Raw genomic sequence first — 25,484 nt, 5'->3', positions numbered from 1 at the left:
TGATAGTTGTGCGTCACTACGTTCACTGCGTTCACTTTTGATTTCATCATCACTAAAATCTCCACTAGATAACGGATCCTCTTGAAATATTGGACTGTTTGAACGTTGTGGCCTAGGCATGATAGGCGTAAGCGCTGGTGATGGAATCGGTGTGGGCATTTCTCGTATTGGTGATAAGCATTTATTATTTATGCCATTGCTTGGTATTTCAAGTAGAATCGTCGGTGGGTGTAATAAATTCGTTGAACTAGACGACGTAGACGACGATGGCGATGATGTTTTGTGCGCATTCAAAACATCAAGCACTGGCACTTCAATAGTCGTTTGGCGATAAAATACAGGTGAGTCCGGTGGACCGCTAGAGAAACTGACAGGTGTATGCATAGATGATGTTGATGATTCATCATCACCAGGTGCATCGTCTTGTGGACTGGAAACAGTAGGAGTTGTCGATGGCGATATAAATATCGATGTGGTTGAAGGCATAATATTGTTAGCTGTAATTGAAGCAGTCGTTGATATCGAACCAAAATTACGAAACATTGCTAATATTGAATCGGCACTGGATACTTTTGGACGTGCTGGCGAACCAATACGACAACGTGCCGGTATACCGGCTGCTAAGCTATTGAGCTGATGGCTTGTGCCACCGATTTCACTGCCACTGTTTTGTATTGAGCGAAGGCCAAAATCGGTTAGTGCCAGATCTGAACTGGACAATGAATCGCTGCCCTGATTCGATGAGGTGCTATGCGGTGAGCGTATATCATTTGTGCACGGTGATGGGGGCATGGAGCTGGCGCGAAATTGTATATCAGTTGGCAAACTAAGAGCGCTAGAGTTCCTTGTGCTCTATTTTATGTTTATGTGAAAAAATGTTTGTTGCCAGCAAAGTAATGCATGAGAAATAAATATAAATGTGTATAGTGAGTTAGAGTAAGTAGCATGAATAATTATATATAATTAATGTTTTAATAAATATATTTCTTAATTATAAAATATTAATTAATTTGTAAGCAATATATAAACAGCACATAAGGTTGATTTGGGACTGAAAACGAATGATTCTCAGACAACACTCGAGATGTGTGCTTTCAGTTTGATTGAAAATTGTTGTATGTACGTAAGAGTGTGAAGTATGTTTAACTACAATGTGAACAAGTGCACTGCAATATAATTTTTTTTTTGTACTAATAATTTCAACTATTTTTGATGGTTTTCTTTGTTATTTTCGAATACCTAAAATGTTCAAATGCAAAAAGTTCAGAATTGTTTAGTTAAAGAAAAGCTTCCCTCTCCTCCAAGTCCTTGTAAGCACATAAAAATTTTGTTCTTTTTGCCTGAGAATCACAAGTCAGCTTAATATACACAAATATTGTGGATTAAATTTAACAATTAACTTACCCCCATTTGACCAATATCGATCTCTGAACCAGAGCTCATCTCTGCAGAAACTTTATTTAAGAGACGTGCAAAAGTGACCTTCTTCTCCAACTTCGGATCGGTTATATTGCGCGGCATGGACCCTGAGGCTAAGGAACCAGAATTCTCTGAGAAAGTTGTTTCCTTAAGATCGCTCTCAGAATCAATGTTATTCACACGCAATCGATTCTCGGACATCGATATCAGTTCATCCAGGCTCACTTTGGGTTTGGCTTGAGCGACGGCCGGCGAAACTAATTGTTGTAATATTTGCTTTTTTTCGGTGGCATTCTTCTTGACAGGCGTGGAATTATTCCGCTTTTTACGTGGTGATGGAGAACCTATATTTTATGAAAAGCAAAAAAAGAGAAATTAATATTTTTTGATAATTTTTAAAAAGTTATATTAAAAGCTAATAACTAAGGCACAGAAATTAACATAGAAGTGCAATAAAGAAAAGTGAAGTGGAAATATGCAATTAAATATAATTTTTTACTACTCAAGCTTATGTGAATTTAGTTTATATATGCATGTTTTAATAACTAATGGTTAGTAATATTAAAATTAAGATGTAACTACAATTGAAACTGCTTAAAATTAGTATTCTACATTTACTTGTAATTAGCAAATTAGTGGATTTGCAACGAAAGGTTAACTACATATTTTTTTGTTGTACTTGATATGCTAAATTAAAAAAAAAAACATTTTAAATAAACAAGAAAAAACGTCAAACACATTTAGTTAACACTCAAATAAATATTTTATATAGTAAAGAGTTGTCCACCAGCAGCCACAAATATTTTCAATAAAAATAATGAAAAAAAGTGAAGTTTATCTTATCTTTTCGTGGGTTGACAGATAATATTATATATTTACAAGATAGTTTTACTCTTTAAAGGTCCCTGAAAGATATGTAAATTTAGTTTTTCGATATTATATATATATATGTTGGCTTTAGTTTTTTTTTTTTGTCCCTCAAAAATTAAAATAGTTTGATGATTTGTTAAACTGTCTTATGCGATATATACAATCGATGAATATCTGGTGAATTTATGAGACCAGGACTTTTATTATTAGAGTACGAAGAACAGCTACCACAAACGGTTTCATTCTATGGGAAAACATCAAAAATATAGATTCTATTATAATGATTTCTCAATATTTGAGATAAAATAGTGTAAATGCAGCTATATAAATTGGAACAAAAATTAATGGAACTTGGGGTTACACAGCTTATATATATTTTCAGATTTCCTTGAATTTACTATGAACATTGTAGTTCTTATTTACCATATGTACATTAATAATAATTGTCTATTCTATAGTAGAGTTGAAAAGGGCACATAGAAGCAGAAGCAACGAATTTTCGAGATATATAAGACAATTACAATTAATATTTGTGCATTAGTAAGTCTTCTTATTTGTCATTAATTTAAAAAAAGTAATTTAAAAATATAAAGTTCAAACTTATATACAAAGTCTGCTAAAAAAAATTGAGATTTTTAATAGAATATCCTTATTCCTGTTAGCGCTACATTACTTTGGATATATTAGAGTTATTTTCATCCGAGTCATTTTGATATGATTTAGCAGCTGACTTTCTTAAAAACATTCAAAAAAGAAAAACCAGAAATCTGCTTTGTAGATTTTTCAACTAGTTTAAGATGGAAAAGCAAAAGTACACAGTTATCCATAGTGCCTTATTTCTGTAAACAAAATTTAGTAAAGTTTTCGGAGACAATACGAAGCAGTTCACTCAGGGATGTGCGGTTGACATCCCTGAGTGGACAACAAAATAAATGCATCAATCCAGTCAAATCCACAAAAGATTAAAGAAACGTGGTGTCAAATGATATTGAAAGCAAATATTTAATAGAGAACGGATAAGTGTCAGTCTGTTAGGATTTCTTTTCGGAGCTTACCCAGTACTATTTAAAACGTATTAATCGTAGAAGTTGTTGTATATGAGACCATAAACAAGTGTGAAATTTGATCATAAGATTTATACTTGTTTCAAAATTCCGTATGTGGTAAACAATTGAACTCAGATGTGATTAAATATCAGTACTTATTTCAAATTTCAAGGGTCATTAAGACAGACCCTTCTATAAACAAATAATTGTGCACTTTACTAAAACTTGTCAAGAGGTTATCGAATAAATTGGATAATATGTCATAGATTGAACTTTGTTCTTTATATAAATAACTAAACCTTAAAAAACATATGAATACGTAGTGAATTTTTTGAAAAACTAGTATTATAGATTTAATTGATCGTTTTTCACAGTTTTTTTTGTTATTGTGTTTTAGCTTTCTGAACGCTGGTTATTAAAACGATTTTTTGACTTACTGTGTAGTGCATGTACTAACCGTAAGTTCCTGTTTTACTTATATTTGAATTATCAAAAAAAAATGTTTTATAGTCCTCGATCTAACAGTGTTATAGTCTTGGATATGAGCAACTAATATCTTCCTACTATAGATTATCGAACGCATCGAACGGAGTATTTCTATTAGGAGTCTGTTTATAAGTTGCTTATCCTGCGAGTTAAAAACGGTCAGTACGCATTATACGAGAGTAATTAAGCGGTGATTAAGCAACAGCATTGGAGAGGAGGTGCAATTTAGTTTTACTAGGACTTTAAGCGTCTAATTTTTTAAAGGATTAAAGCGGATTTGGTGCTTTGCTGTTAAAAGTTTGGAGTATTCATGTCTCAATGAAACTGATCGATGAGTTTGTGTAATAGAAGTGCATTCTTGAATTTTGTTTTATTATTATTATGTATTAATTTAATTTTATTTAAATATAGATATTGAGAATATGATAAGTATTTTTGGAGTTTAGTACTACAGAGTGGATTTAAAGCCATTTTCTACATAATAAAAAATTATGAATCAATTGATTGGGGAGATTAATTTAATGTTTAATTTTAAAGATAGTATATTTAAATTGGTATATATGTATATTAATGTAGCTTTATAGATTGCAATATATATTTATTTTACAATACGTGAAAACAAAAAAAAAATTAAATTAAAAATATTTGTTTTTGTACAATTATTAAACATTTACTTTTGTGTACAATAAGAAATTATTTAAAAATGATTGGTGAGGGTATGGGGTAAGTTTCTTTTTTAGTGGATGTTTCAAAACTGAAAGTAAGACTTATCATCCAATTACAAAGAGAGACAGAAGACAATTAAAAAAAAAGAAAGACAGATAGATATAGATAGTAGAACTTGAAGTGATTTGCATTTGCATTTAAATTTTATATTTGGTTTTAAAATTGCTTTTTTTTTGATAATTTTGTTTTGGTTTTGAAATGAAACAATTTAGCCTATCTTACGTCGAGGAGGTGGTCGTAATAAATCGTCTAATGAAAATGTACGCGCTGCTGCCCCACCACCTCCAGGAATTGGATTGGGGCTGCTGAGGCTCAAAAGAGATGGTTTTCTTATACCCAATCTGTTGAATATGGAACGTGGTGCCCCCGGTGCATTACTGACGGTTGTCTGAGGTATGGCAGTTGTAAATTGCAATTGCTCGCGCAATGATGTATGATGATGATGTCCATGTATTGAACCAGGTGCTATATAAATATATCAAAATAGAAAAAAGACAAAGAACAAGAAGAAATTTACATACAAAGTTGAAAAAAGTTTATCGGAATTTAATAAAATATTTTTGTTATATTACAATTGTGGCAGAATATTATAAGATAAAAAAATTTTATATTAAAAAAAGGTGTACAAAATACAAAAGAGAAAGTAAAAAATATTGAGACAAGAAGAGACAAAAAATTAATTGAATAATGCAAGATAAAATAAAATTATTTTTGCAGAAATTATATAAATTAACTATACGAAACATTTATGAAACATTTTTTTTTAATTAGTTTAAATAATTTTTTAGTTAAATTTATTACAATTTATTGATAAACATAATTTATGGACTGATAATACAGCAATTCTAATTAGTTCTCAAAAAATCTTGATGTGATAAAAATATTTACTTTATTTAATATGCATATAAATATGTGGTAACTATATGCATATAGCATTAAAAGTAACGTAGTGACAACGCCAGACAAGAATACACTAAAAGCGATGGATGCAACATTGTAGCAAGTAGCATGAAATCGGTGAGGTTTGCAAATTAAATTTTAGCAGTCAGGGTGGTATAAAGCATTTATAGAACTATAAAACAAATGAAATTCGAATGATAACCCCTTTAGTATTATAGTTAATATAACCCCATTGGGATCATTTCTGTGGAAAGCTCTATAAGAAGATTTCTGTAATAACTAATAATTTATTCTTAGATAATCTATAACTATTGGGAGTGAAATTGCTATTGTAAGCTGGAATTGATCAATCATATGTATTATAATTAATGTATTGTTAATTATAGTCACATATATTTGTATATAAATATATGAAAATAATCTATGGCTATTAGGAGTTTTACCTCGTTGCAGTAAGGGCGTTTTTTTTTGTATATATATGAAAATAATCTATAATTCTTGGAAGTAAAGTTATAATTATGAGCTATAATCGATAAATCATATGTATTAGGTTTGATAATTATTGTCACAGTTTTTAACGAGTCGCAAAAACGTCGATGTTTTTACGTATATCACTGAAAGAAAGCGAGATTTGCTGATATCCATTGCTTCATGGACCACTCTCATTCTACGTATACTAAATTGAGAGTAAGTTGCTTACCGATAGAGGATTGTGAAGCTTACCACTCTGAAAGCATGGTAGATAGTAAATCCTTAGATCAGTTAAATGTTATAAAAGTGGATACATATGATATATAGATACATTGTAGTATATAGTAAAAGTATAAAAAGATCATATTGATTTTTTAATTATATTAAAAAATTATTTTTAAAAAGCCTTCAAGTTTATTATTAACATATATCCTAAAATTAAGCAGCAAGCTTCCTTAATAATAGTTTTCTTTTTATTTTCAGGGATGACATTTTATCATAATTCTATTCTTTAATTAGTTGACATATTAACTAATAAAATTACAATAGCGATAAGTTATTGTATTTAATTTAAAGTTTTTAAAGAAATGTAGTTCCGTTTGGAAATATAGTTACGCTAGCGATTCTGTAAACTTCCAAGGTTCATTTTATTTATTTATTATAAACTAAAAAATATTTTTTATATAAATTAAAAACTTTTTAAATTCCTTTATAGTAAATAAATAAAATACAAAAGAGTCATAAATAAATAAAATTATAAATAAATAAAAATACTTACGTCTATTGCGATCAGCTTCTTCGGCTAACAGCTTTTCTATTTTCTCCGGAAAATGACGTTTGGCGCACCAAACTAAGCCAATAACAGCCAAAACTACAAAAACTGTAATGAGACCTAACCAAAATGGTTCCTGTAACATACGCTCCGAAAGTGGTTTATATGGTATATGCATCATGCGACGTTCGCACTTATGTCCTTCCCACCAAGCATGGCAACTTTTATGTATGCAATGATATAATAAAAATCAAAAATTATGTTTTCCGATTAGTGTTAACATTTATTAGTATTGTACATATAAAATAAATTTTTTTCCTTCATTAATTCAAAATGTAAACTTACCGACAAAAATATCCACCATTTTTTTCAAAACAAATGCCACGTCCTTCGCAAGGATTATCAGCGCAAGGCCTCTGTTTCTGCTCACATGTTGTACCCATATAACCTGGCTGACATTGGCACTAATTTTTTTTTGTATATAAAAAAGAAAAATAAATGAAGTATTTTTATTTTTATTAACAAATCCAATATATACAAAAATTTATTTTTATTTAATGAATAATGTTTATTTACCTTGAAATTTGTAGCAGTTAATTCGCATTTGCCAAAGACACATGGTTCTAGTTCACATAGATTAAGTCCACAAAATCTAGAATAAATTGTATATAAATATAAATATATTTTGTAATAAGAATTATTTAAAAATATTTTTGTCAAAATTAAAATAAATTAATTTTCAAGATGTATTAAGTCTAACGAAACTCAACAATTGAATTGCAGAATGCAATTTAAGTAATCCTATTTAAGCTCAATATCATAACATCAACTATGCTGCTGCGGCTCAAAAAGATTTAGCATTAATTTATTCCTCATTTGATTGCGAGTACTCACTGGGTAACACAGAAATTCCATTCATAATAACTTACCTTCCGGTATAGTGTCCTTGGCACTGGCAGTAACTGGTACCATTGTTAATCACACATTTTCCGTTGTACTGACAAGGATTCGGTTGGCATGACTCGACCGCTTTATCCCCAGATGTTAATTTCATTTTGTAATTATTATCTGAAACGTTTAAATTTATAAATTTTGTTATCCTTTCTATGGAGATATTTATTTTTGTTGTTGTTGTAGTCGTAGTTATTGTTATTGTTGTTTTTAATTGAAATAAAGAGGAAGCTTTTTAAAATGGCATACTAACGCTTTTCCCCATCGTTCTCATCGTTCTTCAAAAAATGCGGAAGGATATGACGGAAATTATAAATATGCTTTTACTGAGAGCTTACAGAAAGTGTATGTTTTTTGTTGAATATGCTAATGAATATTTTATAAAATTTAAATAATTTAATTTGATACAAATTTTAAATGTTTTAAATTGTTTAAAAGTTTCAAAGGTGGATAATAAAAGACGGTGTCCTTTAGGATTTTGTAAATTAATTTATAGTCTGTACTAAAGAGGGTAAAATAATTTTAACAAAATATGTTAATAGTATATAACTAAGCATATAGTGTCTAATTAACAAATATTATTAATAAATATTATTATAAATATTATTATATATTGTGCTCAACATATTTGAAATAGCTACTCGGCTCAATTATCAGCTTCTATCTTCTAGTGGTAAAAATCATCTTTAATAACTACTGAACCGCGGCCTCATTGCATAGAGTATAGGGTACCGGCTGAGACGGTTTCACGTAAATAATGGTCGGTTAGAAGTAATCTCGTCGTGAAAGTAATGAACTTTATGATATTGAAAAGGAAAATATATTGGTCATATAATAATAACAAATGGCAACAAGATGTTGACATATATTGTCCGAATAATGACAATATATTACTTAAATGATTTTTTCGAATAGTTTCAGAAGATGTTCACGGAGTGGTAACGTCCATACCACCAATGTCATTCTGGAGGGTACATATATTCTCCGTATAAGGGCAATATAATGCTTTAATAAGTTTTTTGCACAGTGTCAGAAGATGTTGACCCTGTGATAACGTTCATATGACCAATGTCACTTGGAAAGATAAGTAAAGTGCACAAATAAATGCAAATTTACGCATAAATGTATTTTTCGCACTGCGACATAAGATGCGTTTAAACTAATAAGACATTATGGCGTGCGAAATTCATACAAGTTCTAAGAGTCACCAGTAGCGTTGAGAGAAGTAATAGCGTTCAGGAATAAGAACACCTATTTATTAGTTAGTTAATAATGTATTAAATTCTATTAATATAAATATTTAATATTTAAAAATTATATCCTTTTCAATTACTTATTAATTATTTGGGGAAATTATTAAAAAAAAGTTCCAAACGGAGTAGTAAAAAGGAGTAGTAAAAAGGATGACAAACATCGAAGAAAGAAAAATCGACGTTCCTTTTCCTCCCAAATATAGGGTTGTTAATTTACCGGAAACATGGTGAGCTTAATTCAAGTAACGCAGAGTGTTAAACTTAACATTTCTGTTAGAGAATAATTTCTATCAATTTTACCGTCTCGGTAGATAAGGACAGACAAGAATTACTCATTATATGTGTGTGTGTGTGGCTGAGTGAAGTATAGGAGCGAGACACATCTTCTTGAAATACCAGTTTTTTTAACCGAGAAGAGGAATATTGGAAAAACATTTGGAGTAGTAACAATAGTCACAAATCGGCTACGAAAAATATTTGAAATGCTTAAAAAGTGGGAAGTGGTAAGATCTGTGGCACTGAATATAATGGCTAAGCTTGGGGTGGCTAAAAATAGCAGAACAGGGTTTTTAGTTCCGATGCGAACAACTATGAGGTAATAAATTTGACTGACAAACAAACATTAGAGTTAAAATGTTACACATGACCGATCAAATGCTTAGTAAGGGTTCAGTGTGATATATGGTATTCATTCGGAATGTTTGGAGTGTATGTCACCGACTGATATGAATTTCGTTGTTTTAATACCTTGTTAAGAAAAAACCTTGTTGTACGACTGTTTATTACTTAACAGGTAATATTAACCAAGTTTAAAAGATTAATATTCTACAATAGTATCATTAACAATCGAAAAGTGCTAGGCCACACTCTTTAAGACTGGGCATGTGTGGATGTTATATCAATTTAAATTCTAAATGAAAGTAGCATCTTTATGAGCTTTGTGAAGATGAAAGTTCATGTCATGTCTGTATAATATTGAATTAAAAATTTAATCATTGTATGCGTTTTCAAATTTGTATATTAAATTTAAATTCCAATTTCAGGTTTTTATATTCTCAACAATGTACAGAGAAGAAGATTATATAGCAACATTTCAGAAAGTAATAATTAATTCATAACAATTACGGTGAGGATATGATTTTCTCATAAGCAAAGAAACAGTGAAGGTACAACTTTATGTCATTCAATCATTTGGATTCGAAACAAAAGTAAGAGCACTTACCCCATTGAATTCGTACGGTTGCATTTAAATTGGCATCAGATTTGGCAGTGGTGTGTTGGCGTATATGCAATGTGTTCAGATAGGATGTAATGTAGACAGGTGGTGCAGCATATTGCTGACTTCGTCTATTCAGTTCCAATCTATTGTTATATGTCTGCTGATGGTAAACGTAAGAATTTTGTTCTGTACTACCATAATAATTATCATCAATGGGATTGCTGGTGTAAGGTAAAGGATTTGCAAATTTGCATAACTGCCATTTGGTGCCATTATTGTCAGCATAGTTATCGTATATCTAAAAGGTATTAGAGAGATGTAAGTCACATTCATTTAAGTAAATGGCTTAAGTGATTGTATTTAAATATGCAATAAAAGTAACTTATGAACTCATTTAAATACGAAGTACTTAAACGTATTTACATCAATGCAATATGTGCAGAATAAATGCAATTTTAATTTCCAATTGACATGCACATCTCCGTATGCTGTCTTGTTATTTGATGATTTATGAGAATATTTCATAAATCATTCCAAACATAAGCTTGCCAACAAATGTTTACTGTTGACTTACCTCAAGAATATTATTATCTGGACAGCCATTTTCACTGAACTCAACGCCATGTAATTCGAGTAGAATATTGTCTCCGAACGGTGCTACTAGATGCTGTGTAAAATCGACAACGTTTTCTACATCTTGTGGATAGTTCAATTGGTAGAGATAACCTGTGACATTGCTTGTTAAATTGATGACACGTTCACGAGGCTCCGTTTGTCCAACTGGAAAATCAAAGTATAACAAGTTAAATTAATGTTAAAAGCAGTCATTACAATGGGTCAGTTGGGATTTTTGAATATGTTTAAGAAGAAGTTATATGTGATTGTGGATGATGGGATGACTGAAGCAGCTGTGACCATTTTTGCTGACATCTGAATATAATAAGAACGTGAAGAAAATACTGATATTTGGTAAGAATATTGCGAACTGTTATTAAATTATTGTGGAAATATATTGCATATATACTATAATACAATGAAAAAGGATAAAAGTTGAGCTTGCGGTCAAAAAAGGTGAAAAGAAAAAATTGTCTTCGAAACAAAAGAAGTCAGCGTTTAACAGTGGTTTCTGTTTAACAGGAGTAGTCATAAGCAGAGTTTTCACTGTAATTTTATTTATTAATTTTTATTTTTTGTTTATAAACACAAACAACAAGTTGCCATTTTCACATATTTATTTGCTTATTACTAAATTAGCTAAGATAGTTTAATAGTTATTTCTATTAACTCACCTATGCGATAAGCAGCTTGAAATCCCTTCCCTCTTGGATGTGTACCTGTTCTAAATTGTACACGGAGCTGTTCGCGTAAACTAACAAAAACACCCTCGTTAAGATGTTCCCGCTGACGAAATGGTCTGAAAATACCATTACCAATGTCCACCTCTAACAGTGCATCGGATAATAAATCGTAATCTTTAAATTCCAACCAAACACGCTTCCCCAGCGGTGCTTGTATCACATAAGCGCAATTAAGATTATTTAATAAAAAATGTGGATAATTTGGACTATCGATTGTGCCTTCATGAGCGGTTAATGTACGCAAAGGACAACCAGACACATCTATGGCTTTCCAAGTGGCAGCAAAACCAAGTCCTGTGACCGAATAATCGCTATGAAAATTTAACATAACCTGATTTGAGCTCGAGACAAAATCAAATTTTGACATATTAGAGTCATGAGAACCACACCATCGCACATAAGGCAGGAAGGATTGTGCATTATTAGCAGTCGGCACACTAAGTATACCATCGTTAGCGATAATACTACGTCTTTGGCGATGTTTAGTGTATATTTTTTGGAAATTACTTTTATGTGGTTGTTGTTGTTGTTTTCGATAATGTTGATGTTGGCTTAAATGCATTTCCTGTGCAGTATTTGCCTTATTTATAACATTTCTATCGTTGCTTAAATTCTTTGGTAATTTATTTTCAATTTCCGGTAAGTATTTTTTCCGACGTCGACGTTTTGGATTTTCATTTGTTTGACTATTTGTATCGTTAGTAGGTTCTTGTCTTTTGTGATTTTTGTTGTTGTTATGTTTTTTCCTGTTGACGATATTTTTACAATGTTTGCAACTATGCTTCTTGGCAATATTGTGCTGTCCATTCGTTTTTTGGTCTGGCATTTGCATTGCAGATTCTGCCATTAAATTGTGGTCGTACTCATTTCGTGTATTTCGCTTCCGCCTGTGCTGTATGGCAGTGCTTACGGAAATGTGTTTCTTTTTGTTAATGTGTCGCCCTAGTCTACGGTGCAAATTGTTTTGCATATCATTATCACCATTAACGTTCTCATCATCGTATTGTGTCATAACATCAGCTGACATTAACATTGCCATCGGTAGGGGATTTGTACCAGGCTCAAGTGTTATTTTCGAAACGAGCTCATAATTTTCTATACTAACAAAATCATACAGACACTCATCTTGTGGTTCCAAATCTATTTTTTGAAATTGCACAATAATGCGTGTGCGTTCTGCTGATTTTATATGTATCCAATAGTCTAAATTAAGAGGATAAGTATTAGGATAGGCTGTAAAAGAGAGATATTTGAAAACTAGTATTAGTATTTATTTAATATAAATTAAATATATATATCGTTAAATATACTATGGACAAATTACATAAAAGATAGAGCCCTGAAATTTTTTGCGAAAACTGACAGACTTACCAATACCGAGTTATCAAATCTCAGAATGGTTACACGCTCCTTGAGGAGGTATGCAGATCTACAATAATCCAATCAAGGCGTAAAGTTGGGTTTTGAAAATACCTCGAGTTAAGAAAGAGTAAAAGTGCTCAAGTGCACTGGCTCAAATAGCTTCAACATAATAAACTAGTCGTTTAGAAAAGTGGAAAAATATTTTAATTGAAAGTCTTTATGGTTTGGTGTTAACTCTACGTAAAACTCAAAGAGGCTTTAAAGTTAGAGGATATGTTAGAAACATTATTAAATACTAGTAATTAGCAAACATTTTCTTTTGAAACTGTAATAAAGCTCTTTGAACGTACTAATACATATATTCATACATAAAGCAGACACATATGTTTATCCGAAATTCACTTCAAACAACTTTCATTTACTCTCAGTATCCTAAAAATACAGCGAAATTTGATAAACACAGGCAGATACAAAGATATCAGATCCATCATATTATAAAGCCCCGTAAAGCCCCGTATTTAGTGTGACTTAAAATCGTCCACAGATAAAATAGAGTAAAGGTGCTGATTCACCAACTCAGACATCTGAATATAAATCAATCATTTACAAAAGTAACTATTTGTATCTTTAGTAAATCAAAATGAAGTTTGCCCAGTAGTAATTTTAACAAAATGTATATTATAAATGTGAATGCTACACAGGAGTTCAATTTAGCTGTCACATTCAATTCTAGCCTCAGTTCAAATCTCTTCAATGGAACTTTAAACTACTGATACATGTGTTCAACATACACAAACTTATGATACAAAGGTAGAGATATACATGATTACTTATCCATATATAATACATATTCATCTCGTGTTTGCTATAAAAATTCTTGCACATACCTGGTGATACGAGACGTCCTTCAGTGCCATTTACTGTAAAATTGTTAACAGCAAAATTTCCAAAGGATTCTTTTGGTTTCTTACACACATATCCACCGACTTTGGTGCACTTTTGTGATTGCCAATATAAACCAGAAGGCAACATTGGTGTTGGTGACATTTTCCATTGTAGACCTAAGCACATTGCATCAGCTGGCATTACATCAAACTGTCCCTGTCCAGGTAACCAGCCCTATGTAATATTAGACATGTAGAGAGAATATTATAAAGCATTAAGCAAAAAGTATTCTATACAAACAAAAAATATATAATTTAATATAAATTCTGTATTTCATGTAAGGATTTTTTTTCTTTTTTTTTCTTCTTTTTTTGTTTTGTTATTAGTGAAGCTGCATTCCATTGCATAATGAAAGAGTAGAGAAATTTCTAAGCCATTTTGTGGTCTTACTCGTTTAGTGCTTAAGAATTTTTGCGAATTAAAATCAATTGAACGAGTTGATTTAATTTGCTTCTACTGTAACTTTTTCATGAAAAGCTGTTCTGTTCCGTGCTATTACCTGGAAACTCATTTTTGTGTCATCTGTCCATTCAAATTGTCCATTCTTCTCTAGTTCAGCACCAAGCCAGTAAATCAATTGTGGTGAGTAATCGATGTGGTTACGAATGTTCGATGTTATGAATCTGTAAAATTGTATATAAAAATAGGGTAAGACGTGAAGGAAACTCAGTAAATAAGGATAAATGAGCTCAGGTTATTTATATTGCACTTAGTTTACTATATTGAAGGTTGGTTTTTTTTTTGTGTAAAGAATGCATAAAATCAAAAAAAAAAAAAAAATCTGCAAAAGGTTAGATTCGACTGTACATTTGTGATATATAAAGATACATTAAAGTCATAGCAGCAATTGATGGTCATTCTAGCTTGAGTGCATTCGGTGCACTCATTATATATGATATGTAAATCTAAATAAATTTCATGTTTTTGAAATTTATATTTTTTCTTTTGGCTTCCTTGATATTTATTTACATATTTGCTTGTGTACTTAGTTGGATTAGTAAATAAATTGAAATGTTGCATTGAGCTAAATAATTATTTCATTTGAAGTTAATTGAATTGGTTCATTAAGAATATACAATGGACATTTATTGAATATGATTTCATATATATGACGATACGGTATAAAGTGGAGCTTAAATTTCTGAACGTATAACATTTTGTTATGCGTAAGAAAAGAAAAATAAATTTTTTTTAAAAGTATTAAGCATAATCATTGCATCTTTACTTAACTTTATAAATATAAACTGCGAAACCTGACAGACTTTATACAGGTGTGCAGATCTAAGGTCAATTATTGCTTAGTCTGATGAAGTGATAAACATTAATCCAGTTAAGGCGTAAATAGAAGTTTTGAAGATACCTCGAGTTAATAAACAGTACAACTGCTCAATTGCACTGGCTCAAATAGCTTCAACATAATAAAATAAAATTTTTAAAGTTTTCATTAGTGTTGTCGAAAAAGCTACGCTTTCTTATAATGATAAAGAAAAAGAAAGAAAGGACAAACACAAAAGTTTATTTGATTTTATTGAAATTTGGCTGACCATACAACGTATTGCCAAGTACTCATTATAAGTGGTCTTAGAAAATAACCGAATTTCTTAATTAGTTTATGGTCCGTATATAATTTGGACTGTAAGTGCCAGGCTTAGAACTCGTATCTGTCAAATTAGAAGCGATGACTAATCGTGTTTATCCAAAAGTAGCCAAGGCTGCACAACATTAATAAAAATTTTAAATTTCAGTGAAAGGTGTTTACTCTATACTAAATGAGTTTTATTTATTTCTACTACTGACTTTTGAAAATTTATTACTGCGTTAATTTTGTTTAATTTAATTTAAAATATTTTAAAATACATATTTTCAAGCATTTAATCATTAATACCTGTGTTCATCCGAAGTTGACACTGAGGACAATTTTGCACCCAAACCATGACAAACTTGTTGTGCAGTGAACCAGTCGACTTCTGGATATGAAACAAAAAGGTAACAAGAACCATTGTAAGGCTTTAAACGTTCATTACCGCATTCAGAAGCAGCTGAAATAAATTAAATAATTTGGTTTATTAATTATAAAAACAATATTATTTATTATCTAAAACCCAAAATTTGGCATTCCTAAAAATATATTATTAATAATTTTATTTGTTAAATTAAAACAAAAATATTATATACAAAAATTATCAGATTTTAATTAAGACAATTCAAAATTAATATTCACTTGAATAAATTACTTTTGTGCATAAACAACAAACATTAATAAAACATTTAATTTAATTAGCGTATTTTAATTGCTTTGTAATTATTTTCACATAAAAAATGACAACATTTAAAGCTACGTCGAAAAATGTAGCAATAAACGGCAGCGCACATTTAATATAAATAATTAAAAGCTTCATTAACAAAGAGGATACATAAATACGCCGCTTAAGTGCGGACTATAGTGCGTATGAGTGTTTTTTTTTTGTTTTTTGTATAAATATGTGAGGCTGTATTCCGTTGGGTATACCGTGAGGTAAATTTTTTATTAACGAACAAATGTAAACAGGTATAAAAAGCAATGGCAGCAGGAAGCAGGAAAATAGCAACAACAACCAACAGTGTTTGCTTAATGCCTAAATCTACAAGAAAGTCGCGGTGTTTGCACATAGCAACCATTAAACAATAAATATTTATAATTAAAAAGGAAGGACAACGGCGTATATTTGACATCATTTATATTAAAAAAATATATACAAATTGTTTAATAAATTTTTTTAAAGTGTGAGTAAGTAAGTGAAAATGTGTGTCTGTGTGTGTGTGTGTGTGCGTGTACTTGGTTTTGTTTGTGTTGTTAAATGAAGAAATTAATTTTCGTTGGTGTTGATGTTGCTTTTGCTGGTGGTTGCCTTTAGGCCTTGACGTACTCTTTGGTGTTGTGAATATATAAAAAGTTTGTTTTTAGAGTGAAAATAATGAGGAAATTCTGTATAAAAATTTGTATTAACTTACAAGTTAAATTTTGTTTTTAAAAATTCAACATTTTTAATATTTTGTGCTACTTCAGAAGAAGAGAAGCATTCTTATATTGTATATAATTTTATTACAAATAGTTTCCTTTTGTAATTTTTTTCTGGAGAAAAGGTTTGCTTTTGATGTATAAATGTTGATAACAAGGCTTCACTTTAGCAAAGAAAATATTTTTTAATGTTTTAAACTAATCTTTCACTTAAGGGATTGTAAGGGAAGAGCTGTAAATATTCTCTTATAAAAATTTACTTATATTTCAAAATAAAAAAATTGTTAAATGAATGTTTTTTTATGCATGGAGCATTTTAGAGTGGGAAGGTAGGTAGGTACGTTAAGTGGAAGAAGAATCATATCCTCCTTAAATAGTTAAAAAAGCTTTTTTGATTCCTCAATCCTCGTAATTGTTGGCAGAAGGATAAAAGAACTAGAACTAGCCTTAAAGAGTGTCTTAGAGTTTAGAATACTTATGTTGGAAATATCGTCAAGTGCATTGAAGCTTAAACCTGATTCTGCACAACTCTTGACATAGACACAACAGGTGCTTCGGGCAGTCTGAGACTGGCTAAATGCTGTCCTTTACTCCAGTATTCTGTGAGAAGAGATATTATTTTAGAAACTTTGGATTTACTTCTTTGTATTAAGTCGGAGATTCTACATTTGAAGTAATAGGGTAGTGTATCTTTTGATATGGCTGCTGAAAAAATTTATTATTTACTTGTAGTAGAAAATAGTCACATAGCAATTTTATTTTAGAGTTAGTGTGACAAAATACATTTCACTACTAGTAATTTACTATATAAACCACACACAGTTTTGCGTAATCGAGTAATATTCGTGTCAAATATTAGAAAAATTTATGGAACCACGTAAGAAGTTACAAGTGTGTGAAATAATTGATACTCATTCAAAATGAAGGTATTAGGATACCAAATAAGTTGAACTCAAAAGACCTCATATTGTGCATCTGAAATGCTGTTTGAATGCTACAAAAAAGTATTTATTACATCAATTAGTTAAAGAAATAAAAAATTGATTTAATAAAGAAAAGTGGATCTATCACCATAATCCCCAGCCAAACCAAAATAATTATTATATTTTTGAATAAATTAAAATGGTCTCATTCATTATGGGCTAGTAAAATATGGCCGTGGAGATAAAAATTGATTCGTTTGCAAAAAACTATGTCCACAAGTGGAACGAAATATGCAACCAAACATACATCCGTTATTTTCTATCATGTTAACACACCTCATCGAATGTTATTGTACCGGTTAAAAACTGTTCCACAATAATAGTGTACAAAAAGCTACATGACCTTACCAGTCATGTAGGCCAGACTTTGCCCTTTCGATTAGCACCTCATATTTTGCTGGCATAAAGATGGGCAAATAACATAATTACCGATAAATAATATTTTAAATGACATGCTCTTTCAATAATTTATCTGAACAAGGTATTTACACCTTTTAAGCTATACACCTTACATATAAATTACAATATAGGAATTGTCCAGCATATAGAAATACTTATGACTGGAATTAGATATTTATATTTGCAATTACTGATTTTATGTGCTGATTTTATATATGGCTTTAAGCACTTTTGATTTTATCATGCCGCTACAAATGTTAAGAAAATCAGCTCCATTTCAGGTTCATAGCAGTGTTATATTTGTAGATATATTAATAGATATATTGTTAAATAGGAAAAAGGGAATTTAGAGCAAAGCAGTGCAACCGTAGTAAGTTTGCAAGTAACTCTAATTGATCGGAAAGCGGTTAGTTTTTCTAATGAAGGTTCGATTGTACCTCGATGAGATATTTCTAATATAAAAGTGTATTAAAAATTTCCGTCAATGATTATTATTATTTCGTTTAAATATTTGTTGCAATTTTCGAATTCTATTAACTTTAACGTAATTCTATAAGCTTTAAATCTATACGATTTCAACATTTCATGTCAGTATATAATTAATTTAATTCAGAAATACTACCTACAACATTTATTTTTCAAGTTGAATTATTTTACTTTAATCCAGTTCAATAATTTATTTAAAAATTATAACGAAATAATTTTTTTTTTGTATAATGATAAGCTTTAACAACTTCAACTCATTTAAAAATTTTGTAATTTAAATCTTTTAACCTTAACTATCTTTAATTATCATTGTTATTATAACTTGCGATACACACAATATTTCTATATATACACAAATGTTTATTTTTATTCATGAATTCATTCGTTAATTTTTATTAAACTTAAATTTAATTGAGTTTTCAATTGAAAATTTAATTACTTATAATAATTTATTCAAATTAACGTAATTGCAGAAACGATTCATGTGAGCATTGTAGCAGTTTTCGTTATAATTTATTTACGCAATTATAGATATTAATGTTAAAAATAATTTATGCACTTTATGTGAGATAGTTTTCATTGAATATTTGAGAAAAATTTAATTTTAACGAAATATAAGGATTTCCCTCAGATTAACTATGCTTAACATTTATTTAAAGGTATTTGTTCAATCAAAGAGCAATAATGTTAAATAGGTAGGACTAATATATCTTAAATATATCTTAATTGGATGGGGATTAAAGTGCCTTTTCAAAAACTAATTTTATTGTTCTTACCATAGACTATTTGTGTCTTAGTTAGTAGTTTAAAAGTTTTGTTAAATATTCTTTACATTACATTAATTATCATTGCTGGTCAAAGAAAATGTGAGGTTAATTAGATTTTATTTTATTATTTACTTAATATTCTTATGAATTTCCATCAATCTGGCTTTTAATGGCTTTCTATTGTTCTATATTTTCATGCCCTATTTATAAGTTTTCTATAGTTACGTATCATTGATGCATTATCTATAATCTGTCCTTTAATAGTTTTCCATTGTAATATGTTTTCATGACTTATTTATAAATTTTTCTATTTCTTTTAATAGACTTAATTTTACTTAATTTTCAAATAATTGTATTGTCTTTAAATCAGATTTGAGAATATAGATAAATTTCTTAAATTTATAAATAAATTAAATTAATTATAAATTAAATTTATAAAATCAAATAACAGTTTGAATGCACTGTGGATGTTTCTGTATGATATATTTTCCTTATGCAAATGTATTGTTCTGCTTAAACGTGGATTATATGGATTATATTTGAGTAATAATAACAGAATATTGTCCTATACTGTCAAAATTTTATTTTGTTTGAAGTAAGACACTAGTGCGTATCTGATGATTAGCTATTATTTATGGTGTTAAAAAATGTGCATTAGATGTTTTTAATAATAATTATTATTTTTTATTATAATTGTACACCAAGCTGCTTTATTCAAGACAGATATTCTAGCGCAAAAGATATTAAATTTAGCCAAATCTAAACAAAGGTCTAGCATTAACCCAAACAATAATTGTGCTACTATACATAGCTTAAAGAACATAACCTCATGCTATTATTATCTGTAATCTGCTTTAATTTGTAGTGATTTTATTACTAATTAACTATTATAAATAGTCTTCCGGTACAGTGGCTTTTTAATAAACTAATCTGTAAATTAAACAGATTATTATTACTTCCTATTAATTTATAAATAACTTTATAAGAGGACGCTTCTTAGTGTAGATATGTAAGTTCAAAAATTTAAATTACACGAATGCAAAAAAAAAATATTTTTAGTAAATTCATTGGTATTTAACAAATAAAATTGATGTTATTAATTTCTTTTATTCAAATTAATTGTTTACATTTCTCAATAATTTAATTCGTTTTTATGCTGGCCTTCAGGGATTTACATTACAAACTGACCATTAAAAAAATATTACTCATACGCAGTGTGGCCCAGTTCCGTCATAAAAATATTTATTTTATGAATTTTTTATAATAATTACATTATTACTACAAATAATTAAGTAATTAAAAATTTACATAAAATTGCTTGTAATTTATGTTTAAGCATTTGGTTTATTGTTTTTATAAAATTGTTTGTGTATTTACACAAAACACGTATAAACTATTTTCAATTAAATTTTAAGTTGATTTAAAATAATTTTTATTTGCATAACAAATGTGAATGATAGGTGTTAAATATTTGTGAATTTAAATTAGTTTGAAAATAAAGGAAGCTTTAAAAATATTTAATTCAATTATTTACTGTTAAATAAATGCGAAGTTCAAAAACATTAATTATGAATTGATTTTATGCCCATAAATTTTATTTTTGATATTTAATTTTTGATTGAAAAAATATTTGTAATACGTATTTGTATAAAAATATTTAATTTATTTAATTTTTACTAAATAAGTACTAATAATTGTAATAATTTATTTAAATATTTAAAACAGTCACTAATTATTTTCAGACTCATGAATAATACTTTCAGTATTTTATGTGAATTTGAAAAATTTATGTTTTTGTATGAAAAATATTTAATTTATTTATTTATAGTTTTAGAAACTGAATTATTAATTAATATTAGACGAATAAAAAATTATTGTTAGCATTATTTATTTTTAAATAAAAAAATATATATATTCGTATTAAACATTTAGGATTTTTTTTATTGCAAAATAAATGCTAATCTCAAAAACTAAAATGTTAATTCATTATAGACTATAATCAATTAATTAATTAAAATGTTAATTATTTATGTAATTAAAAACAGTTGGTAATTATTTTCATACCCTTAAATAATATTTTTAGCATTTTATGTGAAATAGAAAAATTTATGTATTAGTATGGAATATATTTAATTTATTTATTTATAGCTTAAAATAAGCTGGCTTTAAAAACGTAATTATTAATATATATTAGACTAATAAAAAAATATTTTTAGCATTATTTATTATTAAATAAAAAAATATATATATTTGTATGAAACATTTAAAATTTTGTTATTGCCAAATAAATGTTAACATCAAAAACAAAATTATTAATTCATTTTAGACCAAATATATATATTTATGTTTTCGATTTTTAAAAATTTGTTAAAATATTTGATAACTCAAATTTATATTGAGTAAAAATTTCTGAAAACAAATATTTTTTATATATATTATCACATTGTAAACAAAATTGTTATATTAGCTTTTCCTAAAGGCAATTCCTAAGTGCTTAAACACTTGGCATTTAAATGTTCAAAACTTTTTGAGATTAAAATGCATGAAGCGTAAATATGCTGTGAAATTAGTTTGCCAAAGGGAATCCAGATATGTAACACAAGAGATTTTATAAATACCAATTTTTATATTAAAATATAAGTTGTCTTGCTATGCATTCAGTTAACTTGCACGAATTTGCTATCAGAACATAGATATCTTAAAACTTTGTTAAATTTAAGCTACCTTGACATATACTTTATATTGTGCAAGTAATGTCTGTAAGGAGTAGTTGTAGTTATGCCAGCAACTTCTATTGTCAATTTTTTCTATGTGTTTTACATTACAAATGCTAAGTGCAAATAATATAGTTAGTAAATTATGCAATTCATGCCAAACTTTATGCAAAGTAAAAGAAAAGTTTCTTCTTATCTAAAATATGTACACGCAAGCAATTGAAAAAGGATTGAAATTCAAAAATTCATACAAATACAAAAACAAAAATTAAAATAAAATAAATAACAAAAAAAAACATAAAAAATTGTAAAAACTCCATAGCAAACACTAACATAAATAAATAAATTACAAAACTAAAAAATATTATAATCCTCAAGGTGGTTAATACATAAATATACTACAATGTAGTATTTATTTTAATACTACATATATAATAATATTATTTAAGTAATCTAATACATTTATTATTACAAAAATTTAGTACATATAATAAGGTAGATGTACCTAATAATATTTAGTAATTTTATTTCTACTACAAAAATTGTACTAGAAGCAATGTTTTCATTGTATCTGTAATTCGAAATTAAAAAGATAAATGTGTGAAAGTGTAAAGTGTTAAAAGTGCAATTTATCAGTAAACAACACACTACACAAAAATACACCATTAATTGCACTGTTTTACACTATATAAGACTTGCATAAAATTAAGATATAAAAATAAAAATATAATTTTTGCAGAAGGAAAAAAAAAACTTACAAAACTTACCACGCAACGGAGGACTTCCTGGATGGATTTTGTTGTTGCAGTTACGTGGCAGTTGTTGTAATTGTAGTAGAAATACAAATAGTAATACATACATATATACATACACAGTAGTAGTTGTTGAAGTACAGTAGTAGTAGTAGTAGTAGTAGTAGTAGTAGAAGTTGAGTAATAGTTGTAGCAGAAGTTTTGGTGTTATTAGTTGTAATAGTTTTAGTAGTACGATTATTGGTTTAAGCGTTTTTTATAGTTGCATTAAAAAGAAAAATTAAATCAAATATACGAGGGTAGCTGTTTATCAATAGAAAGTGAACATTTAATGAAATGAAGTTATTTTTATGCGTTTCTATTACAGTATGTAATTTGTGTGGTTCATATTTTTATGCCAAAATGGAAAAAATGTTGGAAACAATCTATATTTGCACCAAAGACCTTATAAGTCTATCTGATATTTTTCACGCAGCTCAATTTTTCAGCGACCTATTTAATAATATGAACTGCAAGCTTTATCTAGACCAACGTTGCCCAGACTGAATGCGATCGCGGGTAAATACAAATCACTGTGCACATTGGAGGGACGCAGAAACAAATACATACGTTATTAGTTGTTTTCAACAAAAACACGGTTATAATTTTACATTTAGTTTTATTAATTTATCAATTTAATTTCATATATTTGGTAACTATACCATAAAAATAAAATAATGCAGTTTTACCAGCACACCAAAAGAAAATTTGTTGTGGTAGATTATAAATATTCACGGGCTGTGTGCACAAATATTAGCCCCGTTCCGCATGTGGCCCATAGGTCATGATTTGGACATCCCTGATTTAGACAACCTCATCGACATAATCGTATAAATCGTGGTTAAAAAAATCCATTGCATAGAATATTTACTCTTAGTCAGTAATGACTACCTAGCAAACATAATTTCCTTTCCTCTTCTCACTTGTTTCCAATTTTTGGACTTATATATATCTATATACTAAACTTGCTGTGTCTAATGTCTGTGTTTTGTTTGTTTTGTGAAGTGTCAACATTTGACCTTTACTGTCAAATGAAATTTGTCCATTTTGAATTCCTAAGAGGTGATATTAAGACTCAAATGTAGCTTTCGATGGCTTTCGAAACCTAACTACAATATAATAATTTAAGTCTTTTATATATATGATATAAGTGAGATAAAATCAACAGACGATTTAGTTAAACGACAAACGAAGTGAATAAAAGTGAGAAGAAATAGTTTAATTTTTTAATTTAAATAAAATAAGCACAATAAAAGAATTACCACTTCTACATCTTTTAAAACATTTTTATATAATTTTATTTTTAACTAAATATATTCTTAATGCGTCCTAATAAAAATGCTAATAAGGGCCAGTATTACTTTTGTTGAAAAGGGAAGGATTACTGAATCATTCCGCTCACGTTTGTCAGGAATTTAAATAATATCTGACATCTTGTTTACTGTCTCCTCAAACTTAGTGAGTCATTTATTTCAAAAAACAGCTTAAGCTATGTCCTATATATCGAAATTAATTATACTCGTTTAAAGAAAAAAATTAAATAAGAAATATACGTACCAAAGCATGTACTTTAGATTAAAATTAATAAGAAAAATGTTGGGTTGGGGACCGATTAAACAACTCTGGCGATAGTGTAGAGAAAAAAATTGAAACAATATTTTATAAACAAATAAAATATTTCGAGTATAGAACTAACTAGCTAGTAGATATTTGTGGCGGCAGACTTATATCTTGTGTTTATGTAGCTCATTTGAATTATTTTGTTACCACACATCTGAATAAAAATTTGAAGAAGAAACTTTTTCAAACTCAACCTTAATAGTTGATAATGAACAATGTTCTTTGTCCTTAGTGGAACTCTGGGGAGCATTGAGTTGGATATGTATAACAAGTTTGTAACTTTAAATTACTTATCAAAATATTATATTAAAATTTTTTTTTTTTTATAATTAAGTCACAAAAAAAATTTAATATATTTAAATTTCAAAAACTATATAAAATAACATCATTTAATTTAAATTACGTAGGGCCTTTTTAGGAACTAACTCACTAATAGGTAAATACTACTCAATGAACTTAGTTCGTAATTAATATCGCTAGGATCTTCAAATAGAGTTCAGCCTTACAATTGGTATTGTAAACACATATATCATCTCCTAAAATAATCGATATATCGATTATGTGGTGAAAGGTTACCACATAAAAAGGTTGGTAAGGACCAATATTGTCAAGAAATAAATAAAAGCCATGTTTGAAGATAGTTTATTTGGTAAGCAATACTATCACAAACTTTTTGAAGAATCAATGAGACAATGTGACAACCTAACCTAAATAATATTGTTAGCAAACATATGATAACTATATTTGAAAGAGAGTTGAGTTGGTGGGAAACACTTTATTTTATTTTTTTCCTTTATATATAAGTTAGTATATGTCTTTAAAGACCTGATCCGACGTAAATATATACTAATTAATATAGAAGTAAAAGTTATGCTATAATAGAATGATATAGTGTTTGTTTAGACCAATTTATAGATCAATGAAAAGTAGTGTATTAAATTTCAACAT

At 28.6% G+C, this 25,484-nt stretch overlaps 1 protein-coding gene across 1 annotated transcript in view; it reads right to left on the bottom strand.

Moving 5' to 3' along the window:
• Positions 1 to 25,484, bottom strand: part of LOC119670887 — a gene marked incomplete at its 3' end in the record, with an annotated part of 48,188 nt that continues 22,704 nt past the window's right edge. Inside the window, 13 exon segments of the mRNA XM_038081322.1 lie at positions 1 to 852; positions 1,405 to 1,763; positions 4,770 to 5,012; positions 6,697 to 6,911; positions 7,036 to 7,154; positions 7,267 to 7,342; positions 7,620 to 7,758; positions 10,117 to 10,411; positions 10,688 to 10,893; positions 11,403 to 12,704; positions 13,721 to 13,952; positions 14,278 to 14,401; positions 15,664 to 15,817. Coding sequence (XP_037937250.1) covers positions 1 to 852; positions 1,405 to 1,763; positions 4,770 to 5,012; positions 6,697 to 6,911; positions 7,036 to 7,154; positions 7,267 to 7,342; positions 7,620 to 7,758; positions 10,117 to 10,411; positions 10,688 to 10,893; positions 11,403 to 12,704; positions 13,721 to 13,952; positions 14,278 to 14,401; positions 15,664 to 15,817 — 4,316 coding nt within the window.

The sequence above is a fragment of the Teleopsis dalmanni genome, chromosome 1 (assembly GCF_002237135.1).
Source record: "Teleopsis dalmanni isolate 2A chromosome 1, ASM223713v2, whole genome shotgun sequence".
Classification (NCBI taxonomy): Eukaryota; Metazoa; Arthropoda; class Insecta; order Diptera; family Diopsidae; genus Teleopsis; species Teleopsis dalmanni.
The sequence above is the reverse complement of the archived record's forward strand: the minus strand, read 5'-3'. Positions and strand labels throughout refer to the sequence as shown.